This window comes from Rhinoraja longicauda, chromosome 42, assembly GCF_053455715.1.
Source record: "Rhinoraja longicauda isolate Sanriku21f chromosome 42, sRhiLon1.1, whole genome shotgun sequence".
NCBI classification, from domain to species: domain Eukaryota; kingdom Metazoa; phylum Chordata; class Chondrichthyes; order Rajiformes; family Arhynchobatidae; genus Rhinoraja; species Rhinoraja longicauda.
This window is the reverse complement of record NC_135994.1, coordinates 1,795,003-1,820,410: the sequence shown is the minus strand read 5'-3', so window position 1 is coordinate 1,820,410 and position 25,408 is coordinate 1,795,003. Positions and strand designations below refer to the sequence as shown.

At 40.5% G+C, this 25,408-nt stretch overlaps 1 protein-coding gene across 4 annotated transcripts in view; it reads right to left on the bottom strand.

Moving 5' to 3' along the window:
• Nucleotides 1-25,408, bottom strand: part of LOC144611952 (electroneutral sodium bicarbonate exchanger 1-like) — an 88,148-nt gene that overhangs the window by 22,864 nt on the left and 39,876 nt on the right. For all 4 annotated transcript variants that reach the window (XM_078431307.1, XM_078431309.1, XM_078431308.1 and 1 more), the window contains exons 7-15: nucleotides 21,722-21,810; nucleotides 20,454-20,611; nucleotides 13,712-13,799; nucleotides 8,024-8,170; nucleotides 7,573-7,673; nucleotides 5,860-6,034; nucleotides 4,998-5,131; nucleotides 4,042-4,287; nucleotides 1,728-1,833 (exon numbers count right to left, since the gene is read on the bottom strand). In XM_078431307.1, the coding sequence (XP_078287433.1) occupies nucleotides 1,728-1,833; nucleotides 4,042-4,287; nucleotides 4,998-5,131; nucleotides 5,860-6,034; nucleotides 7,573-7,673; nucleotides 8,024-8,170; nucleotides 13,712-13,799; nucleotides 20,454-20,611; nucleotides 21,722-21,810 (1,244 nt within the window). The remainder of the gene's footprint in view (nucleotides 1-1,727; nucleotides 1,834-4,041; nucleotides 4,288-4,997; nucleotides 5,132-5,859; nucleotides 6,035-7,572; nucleotides 7,674-8,023; nucleotides 8,171-13,711; nucleotides 13,800-20,453; nucleotides 20,612-21,721; nucleotides 21,811-25,408) is intronic.

Genomic DNA, 25,408 nt, shown 5'->3' with positions numbered 1-25,408 from the left:
TGTTAATACTAGAGACACAAGAGACTGTAGATGTTGGAGTCTTGAGCAAAGTCAAAGTGCGGAAGGAACTCAATGAGTGAGGCATTAGGGAATAAACAGATAACATTTCAGGTTGGAACCCTTCTTCAGACTGATACTATCCAAATTGCAAAGTTTGGAAAACATCCTCACATTATAGACATCAATTTATAAATTAGGTTATAAAATGGAAAAAACGTATAATGCAATTGAAACTCAAACAATCAAGTAAAAACGGTCTCAAATCCTGATGTTATATGTCAGAATGGCAAATCAATATATTGTTGATCCACACTAGGGGCTTACTATTTAATCAACTACAAGCCAAAAATCAGTATTAAATAATGATCTGTTTCAATTTGGAAACATGTCCAAGATAATTGAACAGTTGATAGATGAATGAATAAACTAAACAACTAATGGGCACGTTCCAAATAACTTGCATAAAATGAACCACGACCCGTTAGAACCTTGAAATAAGAGAGTTGCAAGCTAGTGAGGTATAGAAGAAAATTGGTGGGATTCTCAAGTCATAAAAAATGTATTTAGGAAATGAATCCCCAAATAAAAGCAGAAAATGCTGGAAACACTCAGCAGGTTAGACAGCATATGTGGAAGGAAATGATTAAAGTTTTAGGTCCAGGACTCTTTCCTAGTTTCGACAAAGGAAAAAAAAACAACTTTGCAAAAATTGTGGAAGCCATGGATAAAGGCAAAGTATTTGACAAAAGGAGACAAGGATTACTGAATGCAGTATACTAGGTTGGAAGTGCAAGTGAATCACTGCTTCCCTGAAAGGACTGTTTGGGTCCCTGGATGGTGGGCAGTGGTTGCATATCCGATGATTGCACGGGAAAGTGCTGAAGTACTTTGAGGAGGAGAGCAGTTAGTGAAGATGACATTTTTTTGATACTCTGTTTAATCATTCTCCTGAAAACGTTGGAGACTTTGTTCCAAACATTGCTGACGAAGAACATCCTAGACACATGGCAAAAAACCTTCGGGTGAAAAACAATCTGATGAAATTGCAGAGAACTTGGGCCTTGCTCATAATGTAGCTTCCCAGAAGGGCTGTGGCAGTGTGTAGAAGGTTCCACAGGAATTAATGTTACATTTGCTGAATAATTCAATTTACAAAATAAACACAAACATTCAATAGTAGAATCCATTCGTGTTTACCATCTCAAGTTAATTTACATTACACACATAACTAGTGCTGAATGAAAATGTTTATAAGTTGATCTAGAGTCAGAGAGATACAGCACAGAAAAGTCCACCAAGTTTGTGCCAACCACGAGTTTACACTAATCCTATATTAATCCAACTTATTCCCCAGACATTCCCATCAACTCCCCCAAGATTCTTTTTTGTCAAAGTTATTAAACCCACACAAATATCAGAATACGTAGCACCTAAATGTAATCCTCCATAGCAATTAATGCTAATAATTATGCTTGACTGCTCTCTTCAATTTTAAGTCCCTGAAATTATCTTTAAAACAATGGAATATCCACTCCCTGTAATTAGCAGCCCACCTACAAAATTACAGCAAAATAGCCATGAAAACTTAATTTTAAGGGTATAATGTGTTATCTATTATGTTCTTCACAACATTAGCAGGGCTAATCAATAGACTGTTCACAATCCCCCTTCAACTGTACTGCTAATCATTTCCTGAACACAACCAATCGACATTCACTTTAACTTACACTGACAGTCAGATTTGCCCAAGAGACCGATGATTTTGTAATATTTTGCATCTCCCAGTACGCTCTAGTTCTGTTGTTAGGATTATGAGGCTCTGCGCATATACAGCTAAAGTAAACAGAAACAGAAAATTACATACAAGATATATTAATACGACCAGATGAATGCGTGGTTTTCAACATGAACCAAACTAAACCAAATTATTGGCAGGAAAGAAATTAATATATCTCACTCAGTGAAAATAGTTTTGTTTTAATTTAGAGAAAATAGTGTTCCATTAAAATCACCGGTCACAAAAGCTGACTTTACAGTGCCCACTGATTGTGCACGATGGGAGCACTTTAATGCTTAAAGTAGGATCCATGGCACATGCACATAGCTCTGAGATATGCCAACTGGAAAGTGAAAGTGCACACAACTCTAATGTCTATCTGAAGTATGTCGCAGAGCATGGCATTAAATCACCATCCTCCATTGCTTGCTCCCAAGTGGTCCATGTTCCAACTGATGTCTTTGGTGAGCACACCTTATGTAGCATGAAGAACCCCCAACCAAAGGGGATTATCAGCCACTTGCAGGTTAGTTGCTGGTTGATTTCTTCTGACTGTTATTTCAATTCTACAAGCATTTGGTATTTTGCACTTTTTTTTTTCAAACACACACACTTATGGAAAGAATCGTGTGGAGGTGCTTAAAGACTTCAAGACATCTGCACAAATTTGGCCACATATCATTGGATATTTTTAAGGTGGAGATTGACAGATTCTTGATTAGTAAGGGTGTCAAGGCTTATGGGGAGAAGGCAGAAGAATGGGGTTGAGGGGAAAGATAAGTCAGCCATGATTGATTGGCGGAGTAGACTCAATGGGCCGAATGGCCTAATTCTGCTCCTATTTGAATTTCTGAAATCAATTGCTCCTATATATGGATGCATTGGCATGTATTCACCAAGGACATAACACAACTGGGAGAATACGCAGAGGGGCAGTGATGCAGGACAAACTGTTAGAAGTGTTCTCAATGGGAAGCAGAATCTGCCCGAGATGTTCAGACAGTAACATGTTCAGGCAAGTGGGACTAGTGTAGCTGGGACATTGTTGGCCAGTGTGGGCAAGTTGGGCCGAAGGGCCTGTTTCCACACTGTATGACACTGAGACTCTATGACGCTCTCTATGACTCTATAACTCTCTGATCTGAAGTTCAACAAAAAAATGTGTAAGAAATGTGCACAAGATAGGAGACCCTGAATGAAATTTACCAAGTGCTTAAATCATAACATCAGCCTCTGCAGGGCAAAACGTGCATTGGCAGTGCCTGTGAAGGTGGCAGTGATGATGGACCTCTGTCCATTTGAATCCTTCCAGGGTAGAACTAGGGATATTTTCAAACAATAAGCATTTGCTGGGACTGTGACCTTCCCATGGTAGAGGCCACCAGCTACCAAAACAGTAGCTTAAGAGCAGGACATGCAGGCACAGTACATGGGCGTCAGGGTGAAGGGAGGAAGTGGAACTTGGCAACCCCTCCTCATGTTGCACGTGAAGGATTAATCTGACATAGCAGTGATTACAATTCCAATTCAGCATAGGTTCCCACAGTCACTAACAGTCATATTATAATTTTGACCACAATGTAAAAACACATCGCAACAAAGATTTAAAGTAAACGTAATCACGGTTTCTAAGCTATTGCAAATCTACAAGCGATTTCATACCAATTACACTCCCGCATTTCCCAAAGTCCTGGTTTCCAAGTGCCTTTGCAGATTTCCTGTGCAGATGCCCCAGACGACTATTATTTTCCAGGAGGCGATTGCAAGAGATTTTGTTGCTCTATCTTGAACAGCTAAGAGCCCCGAAGGCCCAGTATCAGTTTGACACGGCTGGGAGGAAAGTAATCTAGCCTACAGCAGATTATAAATTACCTGGTTGGGGAAGACTCAAAGTACGGAAGATGGAAGAGAAAGTAAAATGCGATTTTAGCCCGAGGTAGATATTCAATGACTTTTTGCTGTTATCATATCATATCATATATCTACAGCCGGAAACAGGCCTTTTCGGCCCTCCAAGTCCGTGCCGCCCAGTGATCCCCGTACATTAACACTATCCTACACCCACTAGGGACAATTTTTACATTTACCCAGCCAATTAACCTACATACCTGTATGTCATATGGTGAAATATCTGTCCAATACTCAGTCTTGGCTCACACTTCAAAAATAATAATTCAATTTAAGTACAGCAACTGGCTCCCATGGAATGCTAACTCTGCAGAAACAGAGAACATTTGACAAGGAAGAAAAACTATAATGCTTACAAGTATTGAGTAAGCTGGTCCAGATCTGAATGCATATTGAAAGAGTAGATTTCTCCCAAATGGATCAGCTTTTCCAGGGCTTCATAGATGAAAATAATACAGATGAGAGAGGCAAATGCCTCCTCTGTAAATCGAGTTATGTAACAGACAAGAGAGCTTGCATCTGTGGCAACAAGCAAGATACACATGAATGATGTCCAGAGTCCAATAGTCGTTCTCAAAGAAAGGTAGGATAAGTTAAAGTCCCTATAAACAGGAGAGAGAAAAAATTCTGATTAGAAACAGGTGAAATTAGATTTAGTGGTGAACATATCTGAATTCCAGGCAACATCATCAAACTTAAGAAAAGCTTCAGAAATGCTATTCCAAGCAAATATGTTCTGCAGTAGAGGAGTGAGAGATGGTGAATTATTATCTTTGTACTACATTTTATTCCCAAAGTTTGGATCTGCAGTTGTGAATTTATGTTAGGATGCATTAAATTTGTATTGATTCAGCAGGAGAGGGGCTCTGCTGATCTCACCAGATCAATGAAGACATTGAAGGAACTCATTAGGAGAGTGATAGAATCTAACAAGGTGAGAAAAGCAATAATACCAGAGAACCTCTATGTCCACTGTTAATGCTGCTCCCTCACCTAATTATCTTAGTAATTTCTCCTTCGGTCACACTCACTATTGCAATAAAATCTTAGACAACTGGACAGAAAAAAAAAGAATCACTTAAGTTAATCAGAAAATTCAAAACGTTTACCAATGGGGAAAACCTGTTGGCCACAGCTTTTCAAACTGGACTCCACAGGTTCCAGAATGTCACGGAATCACATAATCATTAGATTTATCTTCTAGTCATAGTTGCTGATTTACTGCTATATTTTCATTATTGTTTAGAATTGAAGAAGCAGGCTACCTGCAGTAACTGCAGTTTTATTAGCCCCTCTGTTAATAGTTACTTACTTGCAGAATTTGAACAAAATCTTTTCAAACACTAGCACAGGACCTGTACTGCCCAATATAGTGAGAGGTTGCCCAGCAAAGAGAGAATAAGCAATTCCAGTCATAGAAGCCCCAAACAAGGACTCGATCGCGCTCTGAAAAAGAAATCCATAAATTAATTTTAGGTAATGGCAACAAAAACAATTTGGGGGATGGGGGGGGGACGGGGACGGACGGACGGACGGGGGGGGGGGGGGGGAAATACAGTTATTGTATTACTAAATGTCTTTATGAATATCTGTGTTTAGTAAATAGCCCACAAGTTACACTAAAGCTTCAGAAAAACCAGAGTATTATTTCAATACTGGGTACCCCATATCAGGAAGAAAGTCAAGAGTGGTTGCAAAGGAGATTTACAGATGCAGTGCCAAGGATGTGGGACTTGGGTTGTATGGAAAGACTAGAAGAGACTGTTCTCTTTACAGCAATCTAAGAAATGATTTGATAGATGCCTTAGTAGGTTAATTGGCTATGAATGTAGATTTAAAAAGGTAGAATCTAAGCGAGTTGATGGGAATGTGGGAAGGATAAATAAAATGCGATTAGCAAAGGATTGGTACAGATGGACTATGGTACCCAATAGTCAGTGTGGATTGAGTGGGATGAAGGGACTGCCTCCATGCTGTGTGACTGAGTTTTGCAAAGCAATGACTGTTTTTGCAAATTCATCAATTACTTTCACATCTCAAATTTCCCAAACCTGACATTTCCATCTCAGTGATATTTCATTTCTCCAAAGATTAATCCTCCCATTTGTTAAGCAGGGTATTAAAATTACACCAAATTAGCAATTTAAATGCAACAACATCCTCGACTTTCTTACTATGCATCCATCTGTTGCTTCTCCCAAGAGGCCACCAAATGTGATAACAGGGGACATGCAGGCACAGTACAGGAACAGGAAGGACGCCACACACTGCAAGCTAAAGGCATCCCTGAAGTCACTCCAGAAACAAGGCACCTTCCGCTTAATGTCAAGGATCAAACCCCCAAACGGCCTGGATGAATTGAAATAAACCACATGAAACAAAAAAAGATTCCATCAGCCGGTTACATCAGCACAATAAAAAACATGCTTTAAATACCAATGACCAGTTGGTTAAATGGTACAGAATAGGAAAGGTACGATAAAAAGACATCGTCTTGAACACATTTTAAAAGTAGTAGTAGTTCCATACAGTTTTATAATATTCAATAATTGACATGACAAAATTAATTAAAATGGGCCCCAAATTGACACATTAAATTATAAAAGCTCAGATGGGTTGGACATTTGCAGAAATGTAAAGATGCTAAAGGATTATAGTAAGGATAGAAATACTGTTGGAAATCTAAAAAACAAAATGGTGGATATCCAGGAGCATCAGAGTTATTAGAACAGCCCCAACCAAAATATTCCAACATCAAACTCTTCACTAAACCTACATGCTTGCTTAATCTCTGCATTTATGTGTTGTATCACTTCATAGCTGTAACCAGTGGGCACATACAAAATACCCACTGGAATCTTAATTCCTTTTCCATTTCTTTCTTCCACGTGTAAAACGTCCACTGCCGGATGTGTTACTTCCGACTCTCGACCATTTTACTTACTTTTACTATGAACTTTATCACCTGGTATGTTTGGAGTTTTCACTATTATTGTTGACCCAATCAGATTTCTAATGGAGACTTTCATTGTGGAATACGAGAAGTAATCAGTCCAGTGCCCTTATGAATTGCATCACATGACACAATAAGCATGCGTCATGGCGGTTGTACTGAATGGGATTCAAGATCTGATTGGTGCAGTGGCCAATTACAAAGCACAAATTGAGCCCAAAGGAACAGGTACTAGTTTCATAAGACTTACAAATTTCAAATACTGTTGCTGATATTGAGTCAATCGGGTAAACATTTCTTTCTTAAAGACTTGAATGTACATAGGTAGTATAAGAAAATAACTGCAGATGCTGGTACAAATCGAAGGTATTTATTCACAAAATACTGGAGTAACTCAGCAGGTCAGGCAGCATCTCAGGAGAGAAGGAATGGGCGACGTTTCGGGTCGAGACCCTTCTTCAGACTGAAGAAGGGTCTCGACCCGAAACGTCGCCCATTCCTTCTCTCCTGAGATGCTGCCTGACCTGCTGAGTTACTCCAGCATTTTGTGAATGAATGTGCATAGGGGTGCTTTGTTTTGATTGAATCGGAAAGTTTTACAAATTCAGTGTCGGTGAACAGAGTTTGCTTTTAGAGATGAAAATGTTTCGAACTTCCGTAATCTCTGGTGGAGTAATTTTCATGAGGCCACATGAGGCATAATGCAATCTAAATCCAACCCTTGCCATACGTCTCTCAGTGGCATCAAACATCTGCACAGGTTCCAGTCAAGGTCACGGCAATCGCACGCACTATAACAGTGGTCATTTAGCTGAAGTTTACAATTTGCAAAGAAGAAGGAAGGAGGGAGACTGAGTGTGGTAGGTGTTGAGAATGAGTACAACAGAGGGAAGTTAAATTAGTTAACAATACCATACAAGAAGCTACAACAAACCTTCCTGTGCGCTGCAGTTCAGGACCAGTGTGGCCCACTTGTGATTCGGGCTCAACGTGGAATGCATTCCCATTTGGGATCCCTGGTTGCTTCCGTTTCTCCTATTATACAAATGGAGGTATGACTGAGACATGGCACAGTGAAACATCATTTCCACCTAGTCTCCAAATATTCTGCAGGACTGTAGATAGTCCGTGTAGGAATGTTACACACCTTCAAAGTGATGAAGCAATTATCCCAGACTAGAAGTTTAATATTTTTTTTAATGTTTAAATGCTAAATGCCTTCTGATCCCCTTTTGATAGCTCAGCATATCTCTATAGTCCCAATTGTTATTACATTATTGTGATTTACAGTTCAATTTGCTGGTGGGACATGTGGACAACAAAAACAAAATAGTGCACAAGTACCCTCTTCAAAGGTTTCAGCGATTGCAATGGAAAGGCTGTACCTGAGATGGAACGTTTTTTGGTGGTTCAATTCGGATGGAGGGGTCCCATTCACCAGGGGGGAGAACAGTCACCTGATCAAGAAATTCATCAATCCCAGCAAGAAGATCACTGCGATCCTTTGCTTTGTAGGCTACATCATGAAAAATCTGAAATGCAGGCAGAAAGATTATTTTTCAGATTAGTCTTTTTATGAAAGTCAAGTGTATGATAATGAATATATTTTGAATGCCACTTGTTAAGATTAATAAAAGATCTGCAATTCTTGTTTGTGGTCTCATCAGAAATCTAATTTAGTTAATCAAGGTATCGGGTTATAGTTTTGTTGTCAATCTGATCTCAGCTTTATTTTATGATCGTGTTTCATGAAGCATCTTTGCAGCTTGCTGTTTGGCAGAATTCCCCCACTCCAGCTGAGCGGAGTTTAAATTGAAGGAGACTGTTCACTCTCTTTCACACTTCAACATTCACGCATGCAGCTCGTTTTATCAAGGATTTTTAATTTAAAATTCTCTGATCAGAAGTACCCCTGGAGGACATATTATGATTGTTTCAACCACACAAATAGTTCACAGAGCATATAATTAATTCTCGATACCATGTTCTGGCACTTTTCTCCTTGGGAAAAAAAAAACTTTAAAAGAACTAATTTACTTTCTTCCCCAGATCTGATGAAGGACTTTGAGCTGTAATGTTACCTCTGTTCCTCTTTCCACAAATGTTGTCTGACCTGCTCAACATTTCCTACATATTGTTGTTTTATCATTCACAAATGTGCATTTTATAAATTGACGCCCTGTCACTATGTGATGCACACCGCTAATACTCCATTCCGCAAAGTCGTATTAACATGCAAATGCAAACCCAGATTGTACCATCAGGCTTCCTCGGGTCCCTTCCATAAGCTTCATTCTCCCTCAACAATATTCAGTGGTCTGCTCTTGCTCTTCCTTCCAACTTCTTTCCTGTTACTTGTGTGTTTTCAGGTGTCAACTGAGTGCAAAAGTATAGATCTTACCTTTTCCGCAATCACCGATCCAATACCCACATTCAGTTATTGATGCTGACATTAACAAATGAAAAAAAACTGCGCTAATGTGGTGCTGGGCTGGATTATGTGCCCACAAGTCCACATGTACTTGTTTAATAATGGCTCAGTACAAAACCTATGCTAACACTATTCAACCAATATGGACTATAAACAATAGCAATGGTGAAAGGGGTGTGATGAGAAGGGGAGTGTATGAATTCCACTTCATCACTGAATCACAACCATTTCTCCAATACATGGGCACGGTGGTGTAGCGGTAGAGCTACTGCCTTACAGCGCCAGAGACCCTGGTTCGATCCTGACTATGGGTGCTTGTCTGCACGAAGTTTGTACGTTCTCCCCGTGACCATGTGGGTTTTCTCTGAGATTTTCAGTTTCCTCCCACCCTCCAAAGACATACAGGTCTGTAGGTTAATTGGCTTAGTATAAAAATGTAAAAATTGTCCCTAGTGTGTATAGGGTAGCTTTAATGTGCGTGGCTCGCTGGTTGGTGTGGACTCCGTGGGCTGAAGGGCCTGTTTCCGCGCCGCATCTCTAAACTAAACTAAACTTGCTTTTCCATGGAATGAAAGCTGCAAGTTTTTGGGCCACAGGTAGTTCCTTAAAAAACCCAACTTAATGAGGTGCATTGTATCTGATCTTTTCATCTTGCAAGATCTCCTCACCAGCAAACTTGATTCAAATTTTGTGAAGGATGAATCATTTTAGAATCTCATTAGAAAGAATATCCATTTGAGAAAAATGCCTGTTTTAAAAATATTAAATGAAAATTGCTTAAAGCACTGTACGATTAGCGGTTGGTTTAACCAAGGCATTAATTCATTTAAGTATTTGTGAACCACAGTATTATTTGACCCTTTAAATGAACATGGTGGTGTATGTGGGCAATTCAGTATTTTAGTAAAATTACAATCACTAATATTAGCACAAGATGGAGTCATGTTCCTAGTACACATTTAGCAGATAACACAACTTCAGCCTGCTTTTTAGAAGACAGACTGCAAAAAGATTCTACTGCCGGTAATTTCTGGAATATTTTCTACATTTCAGTGAGGCTGGTGCCAACTCAGAATATTGTGGCAGTGTCTGCCTTTCAACACAGTACACCAAATATAATTGAAACCCATTTAACTGCAAACCATTTCAAAAGGTACAGATTCCTGGATAACACTAGAAATCCTGTGTCAATTTCAAATCATAGTTTTCTTGCCAACCAAATCCTCTAAGTAGCAACTGCAATTTTCACGTCCCCGAATGCAGAGGCGGAGTGCAGCTATAATGTACTTTGCACTTCTCATTTGTTTTGTCACCAGTTCAGGAACTCTATCTTAAATCTGTGATGCAAATAGAACGCATCATAAGCAGCAGTGTAGCTACCGGTCATGAAGCTGACAATTGATGCAGCACCCAGATCACTACTGGCACAGACATATTTCTTAAATTCAAAAATAGAAATGAAAAATAGCTTCATTTTAAGTATTGCTCAGTTTTCCAGCAGCGAATGAACCAGCAATTACACTGTCCAATTCTTTAATTTTTTTGTGATTACCGCTCTCCAAAATTGAATAGATCAAATCTCACTGGGGGACATTTTCAAAAAGGCTGTTATTCCACAGGGGGGAAAAAGATTTGTGCCTGGTGTGACCAGAAGAGCTTTTGACTTTTGCCTATCCAGTGGAGTAGTGTTTGGCTTAAAATCCCCAAAATCCATGTAATCTGTAAAATGCATGGAAATTAGAGTACAAAGGCAGAGATGGGACACAATAAGGACAGCAGTACATGTATCACCCACTTAAACACTGGTAAACTCACTCCGTTTGATACTTTCCAAGATGGCAGATAGAGGAACTGACACATGCAACCAAATGTGGCAAAAAAGGTCTGGTACATATAGAATAAAAATGAACTGCAGATGCTGGTTTATATTCATCTGTTGCCAGCCCTGTTTTGTCCTGATCCTTTATTGCTTCCAGTCTCTTTCCCCAACCCACCCCCCACAATCAGTCTGAAGAAGGGTCTCACCCTAATGGTCACCTATCCATTTTCTGCAGTGATGCTGCTTGATCCGCCGAGTTACTCCAACATCTTATGTCTGGTACATGTGAACTGGAGATTCAGCCCAGATTTCACTTATTAAGTACTGAAAGCCCACAGGCAAACTGAGATCAGGAGACACAGACATCGGAGTATCTATGATCAGAACTCTACCAAAAATGTTACCCTTTGATTCAGAGATGTGCCATTGATGAACTTTTCTCACCCCAAGAACTACAGAGCAGTGTCATTGTTCAAACGAGGCACCGTAACGTGTTGTTCCTCCCCCCCCCCCCCCCTCGAAGGAGAAATTGGTGCAGAAGCAACATAAAAGGAGACTCCTGGAATGAGATGTTCCCACACAAACACTTGACATTCGATGTGGGCAGCAAACAGAGAAACTTTGATGTTCCATTTTGTCTGTCTGATTCCATGACATCATTTATCTGCAGCTGATTTGTTTGAAAGGTGATAATTAGCAGGCAAGACAGGAAGAAAGGGCGGCTTGGAGTGAAAACCGGAGTGGCACATCTTTTGCTCAATTTTTCTGCCGTATCTGCTTAGGTTTTGTCATGAATATTCCAAAAATGGTGATAGAATTCACTTTAAAATACATTATTTCACAGAAATTTAGTGTTATTCCTTTCATTTCAGAAAATGTTGTCCTTCCCCTCCCCCTGCATGCTATCAATCTTTCCTTCTCTCAGCCTCATACTCTGATAGAGCTAATAGCTAAACAAATCAGTTTTTAGCACTGCCAATAATAGACAGAAACCGAAGGCACAACTAGCATTCATTTAGCCTATTAATATCATTAAAGTATCCCAAAGTTCTTTCAAGATCGTCAATTTAACACTTTAACACTCAGCCACTGACAAATATCAGGGCAGGCAACCAAAGGTTTGGTCTCAGAGGTAGCTTCAGAGGTCATTCAGAGAGAGGGGTGCAGAAGCAGAGGGATGTAGGGTTGAAAATTCAGGCTATAATCCAGTCAGAGAAAATCTCAGAGTTTTGCTAGCAAGGCCATGAATCTGTTAAATTGCATTTCACAATGACAATCCAACTGAGACAAACAGACTACAGTCAAATTTAAAAATGTCAACCAGGAAGCTATCATTATTAAAAAATTAAAGTCTGTTTGCTGATTTCATCTACTTTACCATGAGATGGCAAAAAGAAGGTATGTCAAGCAGGTTTTTAAAATGTCAGAGTGGAGCAGAAATCAAACAAAATATTGATTTACATTAGCAAAAGTATTGGGGGAGTATAATTAGAGGCTATCTCATTAAAACCACTCAGTGCTTTAGTCAAGCCACAAAATATTCAAGTGAAAACATTTCTAAACAACTTCAGATGCTAAAAATTTAAAGCAGACATGAAATGCTGTCAATACTCAGGTCAGGCAGCATATATGGGAAGAGAAACAGTTAACATTTCAGGTCAGAGACCCTTCTTCAGCAATGAAAAGGAGACAAAAAGAAGATGGTTGAGCTGGAGGGAAGGCAGAGTGAGGGGATGTCTTTGATGGGGCAACACTAGGATCACCATGGGGAGAAGCTGCAAACAAAGTGATCAGTGAGTAATTGGGAGCAGTTAGCGAGACCAAGACCAAACAATGCTGGAGTTGCAACAGGCAGACCTATTTTCATTTCCACCAACCACTCCCCTTCTTTTCCCTTCAACCCCAGGCGATGCGACACCACATCTTCTCATCATCAATGGACCCAAACCGTTCTTCCAGGTCATGCAGTGTTTCTCTTGCACTTCCTCCAAATCTAGTGTACTACATTCAGTGCTCACAATGTGGTCTTCTCTACATTGGAGAAACCAAACGCAGATTAGGTGACCACATTGTGGAGCACCTGCATTCAGTCTAAAGCTTCCCATCGCCACTTTAATTCTCCATCCCACTCTGACCTGTCAGTCTGCGACCTCCTGCACTGTCAGTGAGGCCCAACACAAACTTGAAGCACCTCATCTTCCATTTGTGCAAGTTGCAGCCTTCTGGATTCATGTTGATCTCAAAAACTTGAGACGCTCGATTTCGATCTTTATCAGTCATCCAGGTGTGAAATCAACTCATCCCTGTTGCTCTTCTTCTTTTCATCTCCTCTGGGAGTGGGGAACGTGCCAAGCCCGACCTGCTGGACATGTCTTCCTGCTCTGCATTTCATAATGCCTTCATTCATTTGTGCATGGTCTTACTCTCTAACTGTTCCCATTCACTCATAGAGGTATCCTTGTTTACAACTCCCACTCTCCTGTAACTTCACAAACTTCTTCCGACTCCTTTTTCCAATCTGACAAACAGTCTTTGACCTGAAAGGTCGACTTTCTCTTCCCACAGACATAGCTTGAGTATTTCCAGCATTTCCCATTTTGCACAAGATGTTTAACCCTAGGAAGGCAACAGTCACAGGGCTGATTGTTAGTGACCGAGTGACTGAATGAGGAAAAACGTGGACCTTATCCTTGAAAAGGTACATAAGGAGAAATACACAATACATTTACAAAGCAGTAATCTTATTTGGGGTGTGGCTCATACAAAACAGCACCAGCCCCAAACCAAATGACATAGGTACCATTGTCCCAAGTACAGACTTACCTCATCAGTCATAATTGTGGCCATAGATCTCCCAATCTCATGGTATTGCTGTGCCTTTCCAACTGGTCCGAGCAAAATGAAAATGAACCTGGAAGAGGACAGACTTCAGTGTCACTGGTGTAATTCAACCCGTTGCTCAAAAATAAAAATCAGACTGCTATCGTTATTACACAAGTCACTAGATTCGGCTCAAATTGGAAATAAATTATTTAAAAAAATGAAAATAAATAAATCTGCATCCAAGTCTGTGTCCACAATTAGATGCAGTTTGTTAGTATTATGTAACCAGGAAACTACAGATTGTTGTTTCACGCATTTTGTTCACAAACACCCTAGCTTGTGCTACTCCAGACCCACTAAACTCTGCTGACTGTTCACTGCTCCCTACGTTCTGGGCAATTTGGGACGAACAATAAATACCAGCATTGCCAGCAATATCCACGTCCTACGAAAGACTTAAAGTAAATCCTTCATTCATGGGGTCATTGTTTGCTACTCGGGTCCCATAGAAACAAAAATTATGTACTTGGAAAATTGAGGCAGAAAACATTTGGTTTTGAGTGCTACAAGAATAATGGTGAGAGCATTGGTACACATTTATAAAATAAATTGGACAACAATTTAAGTGTCTAAGCTATCATAGATAAATACTGCAACAAAGTTGTGGTTCGAGGTACTCTGCTCTTCCAGCAGATGGTTAATTGAACACCATCATACCAAAACACTTGGTGTGTGTGTATATATACATAATTTATATACATATATATACACATATACACATATATATATATTTATTTATTTATTTATATTTATATTATAACGTGTAAATTTGCAGTATTTATCAACTAGATTACCATTAAACATAACTAAAAAACTTAAGGCTGTCTATTCAAATTACAAGTGGAAAAAAGAAAGACTGTTAAGTGCTATTGCCAAACAAAATCTGACACGAAAAAATAATACTTTCAAAATTGTGGAGATTTGTTCCTTTTTAATAATAATAATAATATATTCCTTTATTCGTCCCACACCAGGGAAATTTACAGTGTTACAGCAGCAAAGTGGATAGCAAGAGATCATTCATTATAAACGGAAGATACATAAATTGTCATCAGTTTTCCGTGTGTTCTTAGCTGTTATTGTTGACTCGTCTGCTGGGAGCAGTGCTGGTTGTGCAGTCTCACAGCAGCGGGAAGGAAGGACCTCCGATATCTCTCCTTCACGCACTTGGGGTGAAGGAGTCTGTCACTGAAGGAGCTACTCAGTGCAGTGACAGTGTCCTGCATGGGGTGGGAGTCGTTGTCCAGCAGCGATGTTAGCTTTGCCATCATCCTCCTCTCTCCCACCACCTGCACTGAGTCGAGGGGGCAACCCAGGACAGAGCCGGCCTTCCTGACCAGTTTGTCGAGTCTCTTCCCTTCCGCCGCTGAGATGCTGCTGCTCCAGCAGACCACTCCATAGAAAATGGCCGATGCAACCACCGTGTTGTAGAAGGTCCTTAGGAGTGCCCCCTGCACTCCAAAGGACCCGAGTCTCCTTAGCAGATAAAGTCTGCTCTGGCCCTTTCTGTATAGCGCATCGGTGTTTTCAGTCCAGTCCAGTTTATTGTTGAGGTAGACACCCAGGTACTTATAGGAATCCACCCTCTATGTCCATCCCCTGGATGTTCACCGGTGTCGGAAATCTACCACCATCTCCCTGGTTTTCCCCACGTTGATCCGGAGGCAGTTTTGCTGGCACCAGTCCACAAACTCCTTGATCAGTTCTCTGTACGCCCTGTCCTCGTCGCCCGTGATGAGGCCGGCGATGGCAGAGTCGTCAGAATTTGTTAGAGATTCTAGATCTTCCTTGCAAGTGCAAGTGGTTCGCAGTTGGTATTTAGCTTTTTAAATGGAAGTCCAGAAGTTTTGCATTATCAAAACACAGACAAAATCCTTTATTACTAGTACCGCAGCATTTATGCTGGGGAATTGGTGCAGGATCTGATCCTCCATTGACTTTAAGGGGGATCGGTAGGTAGCAGTTACTAAACAAAGCTGGACAATTTTATATATTTTGCTTCAGTTAAACAATTGCTTTTGATTTTAGGCATTTATACATGATTTTAACTCACTTAAAAGTTGTGTAAGAATTAAAATATTTTCTTCATTTTTAATGGTTTTTTTAAAGTTTGAAGTTTGGAACAGTAAAATCAAGTACAAGGATATCTTGGTCAACATGGGCCAGTTACTCCCCATCTCTTCCTCTCATCATTTCTGATTTCAACTACCTCATCTCTGCCACACAATCAGCCCTCATGCTTCACTTTAAACAATCTCCATGGTCACCACAGATTTTAAATGCTTCCTGCTCTCCCACATAGCCATTCAGCAAGTCTCTAAACCTTTGAATCTTACTCACAGCTTGTTTAGTTCTAGTTTTATGGCAATCGGAGAATAAATCATTGGCGTAATTTTCAGATGAATTCAATCAAGCTAGTTTAGGGCACTTCAAACGATGATGTATGAAATTTATGCAATTCATGATCAGAACAACAAAATTGAATTTCTGCGTTTAATAGCACTGCCAATATATTAACTGGAAAATATTGTCATTTTCCAATCTAAAGAGATGACAGAAACAAAATTAAAGGTAATCTAAGATGTGAAAGTAATAGTATCATTTAAATTTTCATAGAATTAAGGGAATAAGAGAATATCAATAATGATAAAGCAAGCACAGAGGTGGCAAATGGAATTCAATATGAATTGTACAATATAAATTGCATAGTGAAATATCGGGGAGGGTAAAAAGGCAAGGGATTGCATGCATGATAAGTAGCAGTATACTCTGATGTGTGGGGGGAAAAAAAAGATCTGTACACATGTTCTTTGATCCCTGAACGTAGCAGAACAGGCAAGATAATGGCAGCTTGTGGAAGCAGCTCAAAAAAAAAGTGTTGTTGACAGTGCTGTTGGGCCAGGAATAGACAATAGGTGCAGGAGTAGGTCATTCGGTCCTTCGAGCCAGCACCGCCATTCAATGTGATCATGACTGATCATTCACAATCAGTACCCTGTTCCTGCCCTCTCCCCATACCCCCTGCCTCCGCTATCTTCCAGAGAACTGGTCTCCACTTCTGAGGCAGAGAATTCCACAGATTTACAACTCTGACTGAAAACGTTTTTCCTTATCTCCGTTCTAAATGACCTACTCCTTATTCTTAAACTGTGGCCCCTGGTTCTGGACTCCCCCAACATTGGGAACATGTTTCCTGCATCTAGCGTGTCCAATCCCTTAATAATCTTATATGTTTCCCCTCTCATTCTTCTAAATTAAAGTGTATACAAGCCCAGTCGCTCCAGTCTTTCAACATACGACAGTCCAGCCATTCCAGGAATTAACCTAGTGAACCTACGCTGTACTCCCTCTATAGGAAGAATGTCCTTCCTCAAATTTGGAGACCAAAACTGCACACAGTACTCCAGTAGTGGTCTCACTAGAGCCCTGTACAACTGCAGAAGGACCTCTTTGCTCCTATGCTCAATTTGGAGCAAGCACAATGCTGACCAGGGTGCAGAACTGAACCTCACATCTCAGTGCTGAGAAACCAGAGTTTGTTCCAGCCTACAGAATGCCAACCCCTCATGGTCTGCCACTGCACATAGCCTCACAGGTTCACTCTGCACTACGTGTTGGGCAATGGGACAGCTGCTTCATTTGCAACAGGAATGCCAGAGGAAGGCAAAGGTTCACGTCGGATTCCCAGCACAGGAAATGCTTCTCAAGTGGATGTCTTTCTTGTATAAAGATTCTCAAATTCCAGGATTAATAGCACCTAAAAAAACTCCAATGTACCAGTATATCTCAATTTTTACCAGCATGGATGGACTGTTAATTTCTGTGAAAATTTGAAATTAAATCTGAGTTTAGTTCATTGTCATGTGTACTGAGGTACAGTGAAAAGGTTTTGTTGCGTGCTAACCAGTCAGTGGAAAGACAATACATGATTACAATTGAGCCAGAGTGTACAGATACATCATAAAAGGGAATAACGTGAATAAATGTTGCTTTAGGAGTAGAAATTTAAAAGAATGGAGCGATTGTAATGCATGATTGCAGATCCACTTCTGTGACTAGCACACAAAGAGTCACCTGGGTTCGGCGACATCTTGGATGTGTTCTTTATAACATAGTCTTTATAACACGATTCAATATAAACACTGGAATTTGCCTTTTTATAAAAGATCCTTGTGAAAGAGTATATTGCTGGCACCAGACATCATGGATCAGTAGGCTGTGTGCTGGATCCTTGAGAATTCCCAGTCTTGCATAGGTTGCTCTAAGAAAATTAGATATGCTAATGCAGTTCTCAATAAGAGTTCACTTTGTGCTACACCCTGGAATGATCTCACCCTGAAAATAATCATGGGCAGGACATAATGTGGGACAGGAAGGAAAGAGCAGTATTTATCCTCTTGCTCCCAATCGCAGTTTACCAATATCTGAATCCTATGCTCGCTTCGTGAAAGAAAAATCTTCTCTTTTTGTCCATTCCAAATTCACATCAGTGCACTATTCAGAAAATATCAAAATAATAATATAATTGGTTGGCAAAATCTTTGCCAATATTACATTATCCAAACACTGTTACACCTGCCTCTTGGCCAAGTTCTTAACCTTAGTTTAGAGATACAGCACGGAAACAGGTCCTTCAGACCACTGAGTCAGCGCCGACCGCGATCACCCTGTACACTAGGACTATCCTACACACTAGGGACAATTTACAATTTTTATGGAAGCCAAATAGCCTACAAACCTGTACGTCTTGAGTGTGGGAGGGAACCGAAACACCCAGAGAAAACCCACGCAGTCACAGGGAGAACGTACAAACTCTGTACAGACAGTACCCGTAATCAGGATTGAACCCAGGTCTCTGGCACTGGAAGGCAGCAACTCTACCATTGTGCCACCGTGCTTCCCCTAACCTGTTTGGCTTTTTGTTAAAAGCATATCCTAAAACCATACCAGTATGAGAACAAAAGTGAGAAATATCTGACACTGCAGCTAGATTTTGAATCCCAAATTCTGGGATTCAGGGAGGCCTCAGAGAGAGGGGTGAATTGCAAAGGCAGAATATTGCTTTTGATTTTTAATTGATTTTTCTTTTGCAATAATATAATAGTTTTCAGTATTGTATGGCGATATGTGAGGGGAAATGAGCACGACTAAAAAACCCCAATTGTTTTTGTGGTAAGAACAAATCAATTTTTTCCAATTGATAATTTTGAGACAGTCAAATAGTGAAGTGAATGGAAATATCAGCCAATCAGCAGAATGTATGGGTATTGAATGTTACCAAAACTTGTGATCAAAAAGCAAATAGTGAAAAATTAAAATCCAAAATTAGAAGACCCCGGAGAGAGTGAGGCATGTAGCATTTGTGGAGAGAAAAAAAAGCGAAAAATGTATTTAATTCAAAAGTTAAGCAACTTTTTGAGTGCACAATAGTAACAGATGAAAATTTAACATTCCACCTTGTAACGTTGGAAAGCGTGTAGGGGAGACTATTATTATTATTTTTTTAATCCATTGACTTGGTATAAATGTTATCCAGTTACTTTGCAAGTGGACACACATCTGATACACAAATTTAAAGATCCTTGCAAATACATGCGTGCATGAAGACAAATAAAAAAGGTACGACTGCAGGTGCTGGAGTCTGAATAAACAATGCTGGAAGGTCATACAGCATTGGTTCAATGGTACTTTATTTGTCACATGTAACAGGATACAGTGTCATTCATTTTTGTATATAGTTCAGTACAGGTATCACTATACACACGCTCTTGGATACATCTTAGATAAACATCCCAGATACAATACATGTGTATAGCAGTAGTACACTGAGACAATATACAGTGCCAGATATTGTGCCAATTTCAAGTCCCAGTTGTTGTTAAGTGCTCCATGCAGCTGCGGGCCATGTTCGCATTTTGGATCGGCACAAGATCCAGCCGAGCCCCAGGCTACTGCCGGGCTTCCAGCAGCCCACTCCACCATCAAGGTGCACTGCCGGTCTGTTCACTGGCCCTCTGTTCCGACTCCCTCTTCTCAGGTCCACAGGGCGAGTAGGGGCCGGGCTCGGCGGCTTTCATTGGCAGGCGGGTTCCGCAAAGGCTAGTATGGCCGCGGCACCTCGGGGACGACCTTCTGCCGCGCAGCACCTCGAGACGTGGTGGAAGCTAAAGGTGCAAGTCAACGTTTTAGGTCGAGGCAATGCATCAGTCCCACGTCACCAACCCGAAACATTGACTTACACCTTTTGCCATCACAGATGCTGCATGACCTGCTGAGATCTTCCAATGTTCTATTTTTTGCGCACTGAAAAAGGATCCACACGCTGATCTGACCACTGAATTGAAGTTGTTATTCCAGTGCTGCATTGTCAGACGTTTCATTTTCTGCTGAAATATGGCATCTTTCTATCCATTCCAGATGTTGTAGATCACACTACTTTGTGTTTTCAGCTGAAATTCGTGCTTAACTAACAAGGACTAAAATAACAAATGGCGATTCCATATATGTTTCTTCCACAGCATGTACCTGCTCAGGTGATTTCTACATCTACCTACATATTAATCATTTGGAAACCTACCACTCATGTACATAATTAGGTGCAGCATAGAAGCATTTACTACTTTCATTGGAAACCATTCACTCCTACAAACTATAGAACATAGAGAACATTAGCATTAGCTACCTGGTCGGTATTGGGACTTCGGTAAGTCCTGAGAGAAGGACAGCTGGAGAGAGACGTACAAATGCCACAATTGGCCTGTTGAGAAAATCGAGCTCACCAACCAGGACATTGGAGGCTTCGGCACCAATAGGTATCTTCTTCATGAAGTGGAGATCAACCTGCCAAAGCAAAAACATACAGATTCCTCAAGTAATAGGATGCGGTCTCAAGAGAAGTAAATTTTTAATCAGCGTGTGGCGATGCAGGGGTATGGGCAGGGAACTCAAATGCCTTAGTTGCAACAATACCTTAGTTGCTCTTTAATGACCTATTCAGGAAAAAGCTTCCTGGACTTAACCAAAGTGCACACTGAGTTGAGTAATCTAAAAATCAAGGCTGCAACAGTATGGATACTACAATTCATCTGTGTTTTTCAGCAGCAGAGGGAAGATAAATAAAAATCAATGAACACTTCTGCTGCGATCCAATGACTAACCATGGAAACTGCACATGGGATCAGGCTATTCATTTAATACTCAAATGTGACCTTGAGATAACCTGGACCCTTCCACAAGGAAAGCAGATAGTCAACTTCAATCAATCTCAATAGCAATTGAACCCCAGTTGATCTAAGAATGCATTTAGACTTTAGACATATAGGGTGGAAACAGGCCCTTCGGCCCATCAACCCCACACCTGCCAGCGATCACCTCATACACTAGCACTATCCTACACATTAGGGACAATTTACAGCGGCCAATTAACCTACAAACTTGTACATCTTTGGAGTGTGGGAGGAAACCGGAGCACTCAGAGAAAACCCACGCGATCACAGGAAGAACATATAAACTCCATACAGACAGCACCCATATTAAGGATCGAACCTGGGTCACTGGTGCTGTAAGGCAGCAACTCTACTGCTGCGCCACCGTGTCACCCCATTGTTAGATCACTTCTCCAGAGGGAAGACAGGCCAGGTTATCATGTAACTGGCACAATTGTGGCCTATGCCTGAAGCTTAAGCCACATTGGTTCATTCATACTTCAAATGTTAGCTATGATTTTCCATCATAGATAGGATTTCAACAAAAACATTCTTGGCTTCACTAAGGATTAACCAAAAGGTCAAGAAATCTTAGGCACTGCTAAGGAACAACGATGGATGGAGATTTATAGTTCTCCACAAAGGGGAATCCACGATCCCCCGCTGGATTCTGGGGTGTGGAAAAAAAGTGAATGTATCCCAACTACAGGCATCATAACCAGACAAGCCAAAGCAACCATCTTACCTTGCTCGACTCAACATTTCCAATGTCATGGTTGACTCCATTCTTAATGTCAAGGTGAGTTGAAAGGGACTGTGGGGATAACATTTGACCTAAAGAGAAATAACAAAAACAATAAACTTGAAAAATAGTTAATATTTGGAATGGGGCATTGCTGGTATTAGAAGGGCTTTATTAGAATCATAGGGCCCGTTTCCATGCTCCTGCCCAACTTGCACACACTGAAGATGCCCCATCCACACTAGTCCCACCTGCCTGCGTTTGGCCCATATATCCTTCTAAACCTCTCCTATCCATGTACCTGTCCAAATGTCTTTTAAATGCTGTGATATGACCTGCCTTAACTACCTCCTCCAGCAGCTCGTTCCATCTACCCACCACCCTCCGTGTGAAAAAGTTGCCCCTCAGGCTCCTATTAAATCTTCCCCCTCTCACCTTAAACATGCCCCAGCTAAAGATGACACTTTAAATATAAATCACATTCAAAACTTGTCAGAACCGCAGAATTGGCAATTTGCATTTAAAATGAACCAACACATTTTAAGCATGACTGGTGACCGAGGATGTTGGTGGCACGAAGTACAAAGGAAGTTAAAACAAAGTTAATTCCCCTACTCTGGGTAAAAGACTGTGCATTTACCCTATCTATTTCCCTCATGATCTCTATGAAATTACCCCTCATCCTCTTGTGCTCCAAAGAATAAAGTCCTAGCCTGCCCAACCTCTCCCATAGCCCAGGCCCTCGAGTCCTGGCAACATCATCGTAAAAATCTTCTCTGTACCTTTCCAACTTGACAAAATCTTCCCTATACCAAAATTGGGTGATCAAACCTGAACACAAAGTAACAAAACTAAACTAACAAGTGGCCTTGCCAATATCAGATACAGATGCTTTGAAAATTGAGCTGAATTTTTTAATAGTATTGATTAAATATATATACAGGCTGCGCCAGTTTCCCCATCACCATAAGCAATAAAAAAAGTAGATAGCACAGTAGTAAAGGCCATTGACACAAAATATTAACTTTTCACAGATGCTGTGTATTTCCAGTGTTCCAGTTTTATTTTACTTTTCATCATCTGTAGCCTTCTGCTTTTTGTCCTCCCCAAGCAAATTTGTTGAATTAGCAGGTGGTTACTTGAATGTAGAGATAATAACCCTTCAGACCTACCAAGAAAAAAAAATTCATGGGTCGTCTTGCCAGCGAAGTACCCCCACCCAGGTGGGACCATAACTGGGGAGGAAAACTCCTCAGGAGGTGTGTGGAGTGGCCCCGGCTGTAAATGCAAGTACTGTGAGCAGGTAACCTCAGGCTCAGCTGGGTTGGCTTGAACCTCGGCGAGTACAACCACCAAGGACAACTTAATTTTAGTTCAACATTTCCTGCTTCCAAGGTCAGTATGACTGCTCCATCAACCAGTGCCAGCCCTCGGGCTTGGAGATGGTATTGAGGACTTGAACGAGATGATACAGCATTGATTTGACAACTTTGATTTAAATGCTTTTATGTTTTTAGCAAGCCAATCATCATAGTTTTAGAGTACTTAACTGTGGTTTTAAGCTATTAGATGGTTCTATTTTAGTAGGTAAATCGAGTTTCCTTTTAGATTTGGATTCCAGGGTAGACAATTCAAATATAAATTTAGATGACTGTTTGATTTTGACTGTGGGCCAGCGAGCAAATCGAGAAAGTCTTGAGCAGATCATATACAGCAACTCGTGTCTGAAGTGCATGATCTTCATTTCCTTTGCTGACAAACTTCTACAGAAACTTACATGTCTCCCAGTATCTCTTGCAATGTTGGCAATACTTTCAAAAAGATTGGTAGCTGAGAAAACAACAGAAAAGAGCTAAAAAAACATCATAATTTTCAACTTCATGACTTGTCAGGCAAAAAAATATCAATTTCAGTGAGACACTGTCACTGTTGCCAGCATATTTAAATATATCTGCGATCAAGCATGCCAATTTATTTTGTTTACAACAGGAAGGGCCTAATTGCCTGTTAGAGGCATCACCTATAATGTGAATAGAAGCAAATTTCAATGCTTCTAATTACTCATTTAGCCAGAATTATACTGATGACTGTGATATCTTGAACTCAGACACAGAATAACAAGTTAACTCAGTGCTGACCGGAACATGACTGCACAGCTGTACTGTGGTTTATTCAATCATTTACAATCCTCCAACCAAAGGTGGCGCTATTACAACTCCTTCCACCTTAATTAAAAAAATATTTCCTTGTGGACATTTTGTTTTGAATATAACCAACGGTATGAAATTATTACAATACTGTCTGATAGTTTACTTTTATATAACCTGAATAAAATGAGGGCATCATGCATATATGATATGTGCATTTCAGGAAATAACTTCACAAATGTAACCTAACAACTGGGTTTCTCCTTCTTTCTGGATATCTTCCCTGACCAAAAGTTTCTGACTGTTTAGAAACACTTGCACTAATTTTTAATCGAGTCAAGCCTTCCTTTTGACTTACATTCATAGATTCCAGTCCATCAGTCAATTTTGTTTGACTGTCAACCCCACTTGAACCTCCATTTTCAGGCTGATTCAAACTCTCACTAACTTGTGTACCTTCTTGTACCATTTCTGGTTCATCTGGTACCTGTACTTGAGTGGTAACCCAATTATCTCACTCGTCTAATTGGTTTGATTTCAACCCTGTCTGTGCTTGCATAGGCATGACATGGTCAATGTGTACTTTTCTCACCTTTCCACTTCCCAACATCTTGACCAAGTATGTCCGTGGTCCACACTTTCTCACTACTCTTCCAGGTAACCACTTCACCCACTTGTGATGATGGTTTTTCACCTTTACCTTCCGATTCAACTCAACACTCCTTTCCTTTACTCTACGTCCATCATGATATGCTTTTTGTTTCTCCTGTTTCTCTTCTACTGTTTGAGCCAAGTTTGGTTTCAACAGTGAAAACCTTGTTCTGGGTTTTCTTTTCAAGAACAGTTCAGCTGGTGTTTGACCAGTAGTGATGTGATGTGTGTTTCGATATGTAATCAGAAAGTTAGCCAGTTAGTGAAACAAAGACAACTGTCTTTTCTTTGGATTTGGATCCAGCAGTTGTTTGACTAATGTCCGCTTCACAATTTGCACTGTGCGTTCTGCTGCTCCATTGGAAGCAGGATGGTATGGAGCTACTCTAGTGTGTTTTACAGCATTCCCTTTCATGAATTGTACAAACTCTTGTGAACAGAATTGTGGTCCGTTATCAGACACAATTTCCTCTGGAAATCCATAGGACACAAACAACCCTCGCAAAATGTCTATCGTTTTGCTGGATGTCGTTTTTTTCCAATTGAAAACGCCTCAACCCACTTGGAGTGACTATCAATCACAATGAACAATTGTTGTCCATCTAATTCTGCAAAGTCAATGTGTAATCTTTGCCACACTCTAACCGGCCATTTCCATGGCTGTAGCGGTACTGTGGGTGGATTCTTTCCAACTGCTTGACATGTGCTACACTCTTTCACCGTTTGTTCTATGTCCTTATCTAGGCCAGGCCACCATAGATAGCTTCTAGCTAGACTCTTTGTTAGACACATTCCCAAATGCTGATCATGAAGATCTTCTAGCAATTTTACTCCATATTTTTCAGGTATTACAACTCTCGCTCCCCACATGACACAACCTTGGTCTACTGAG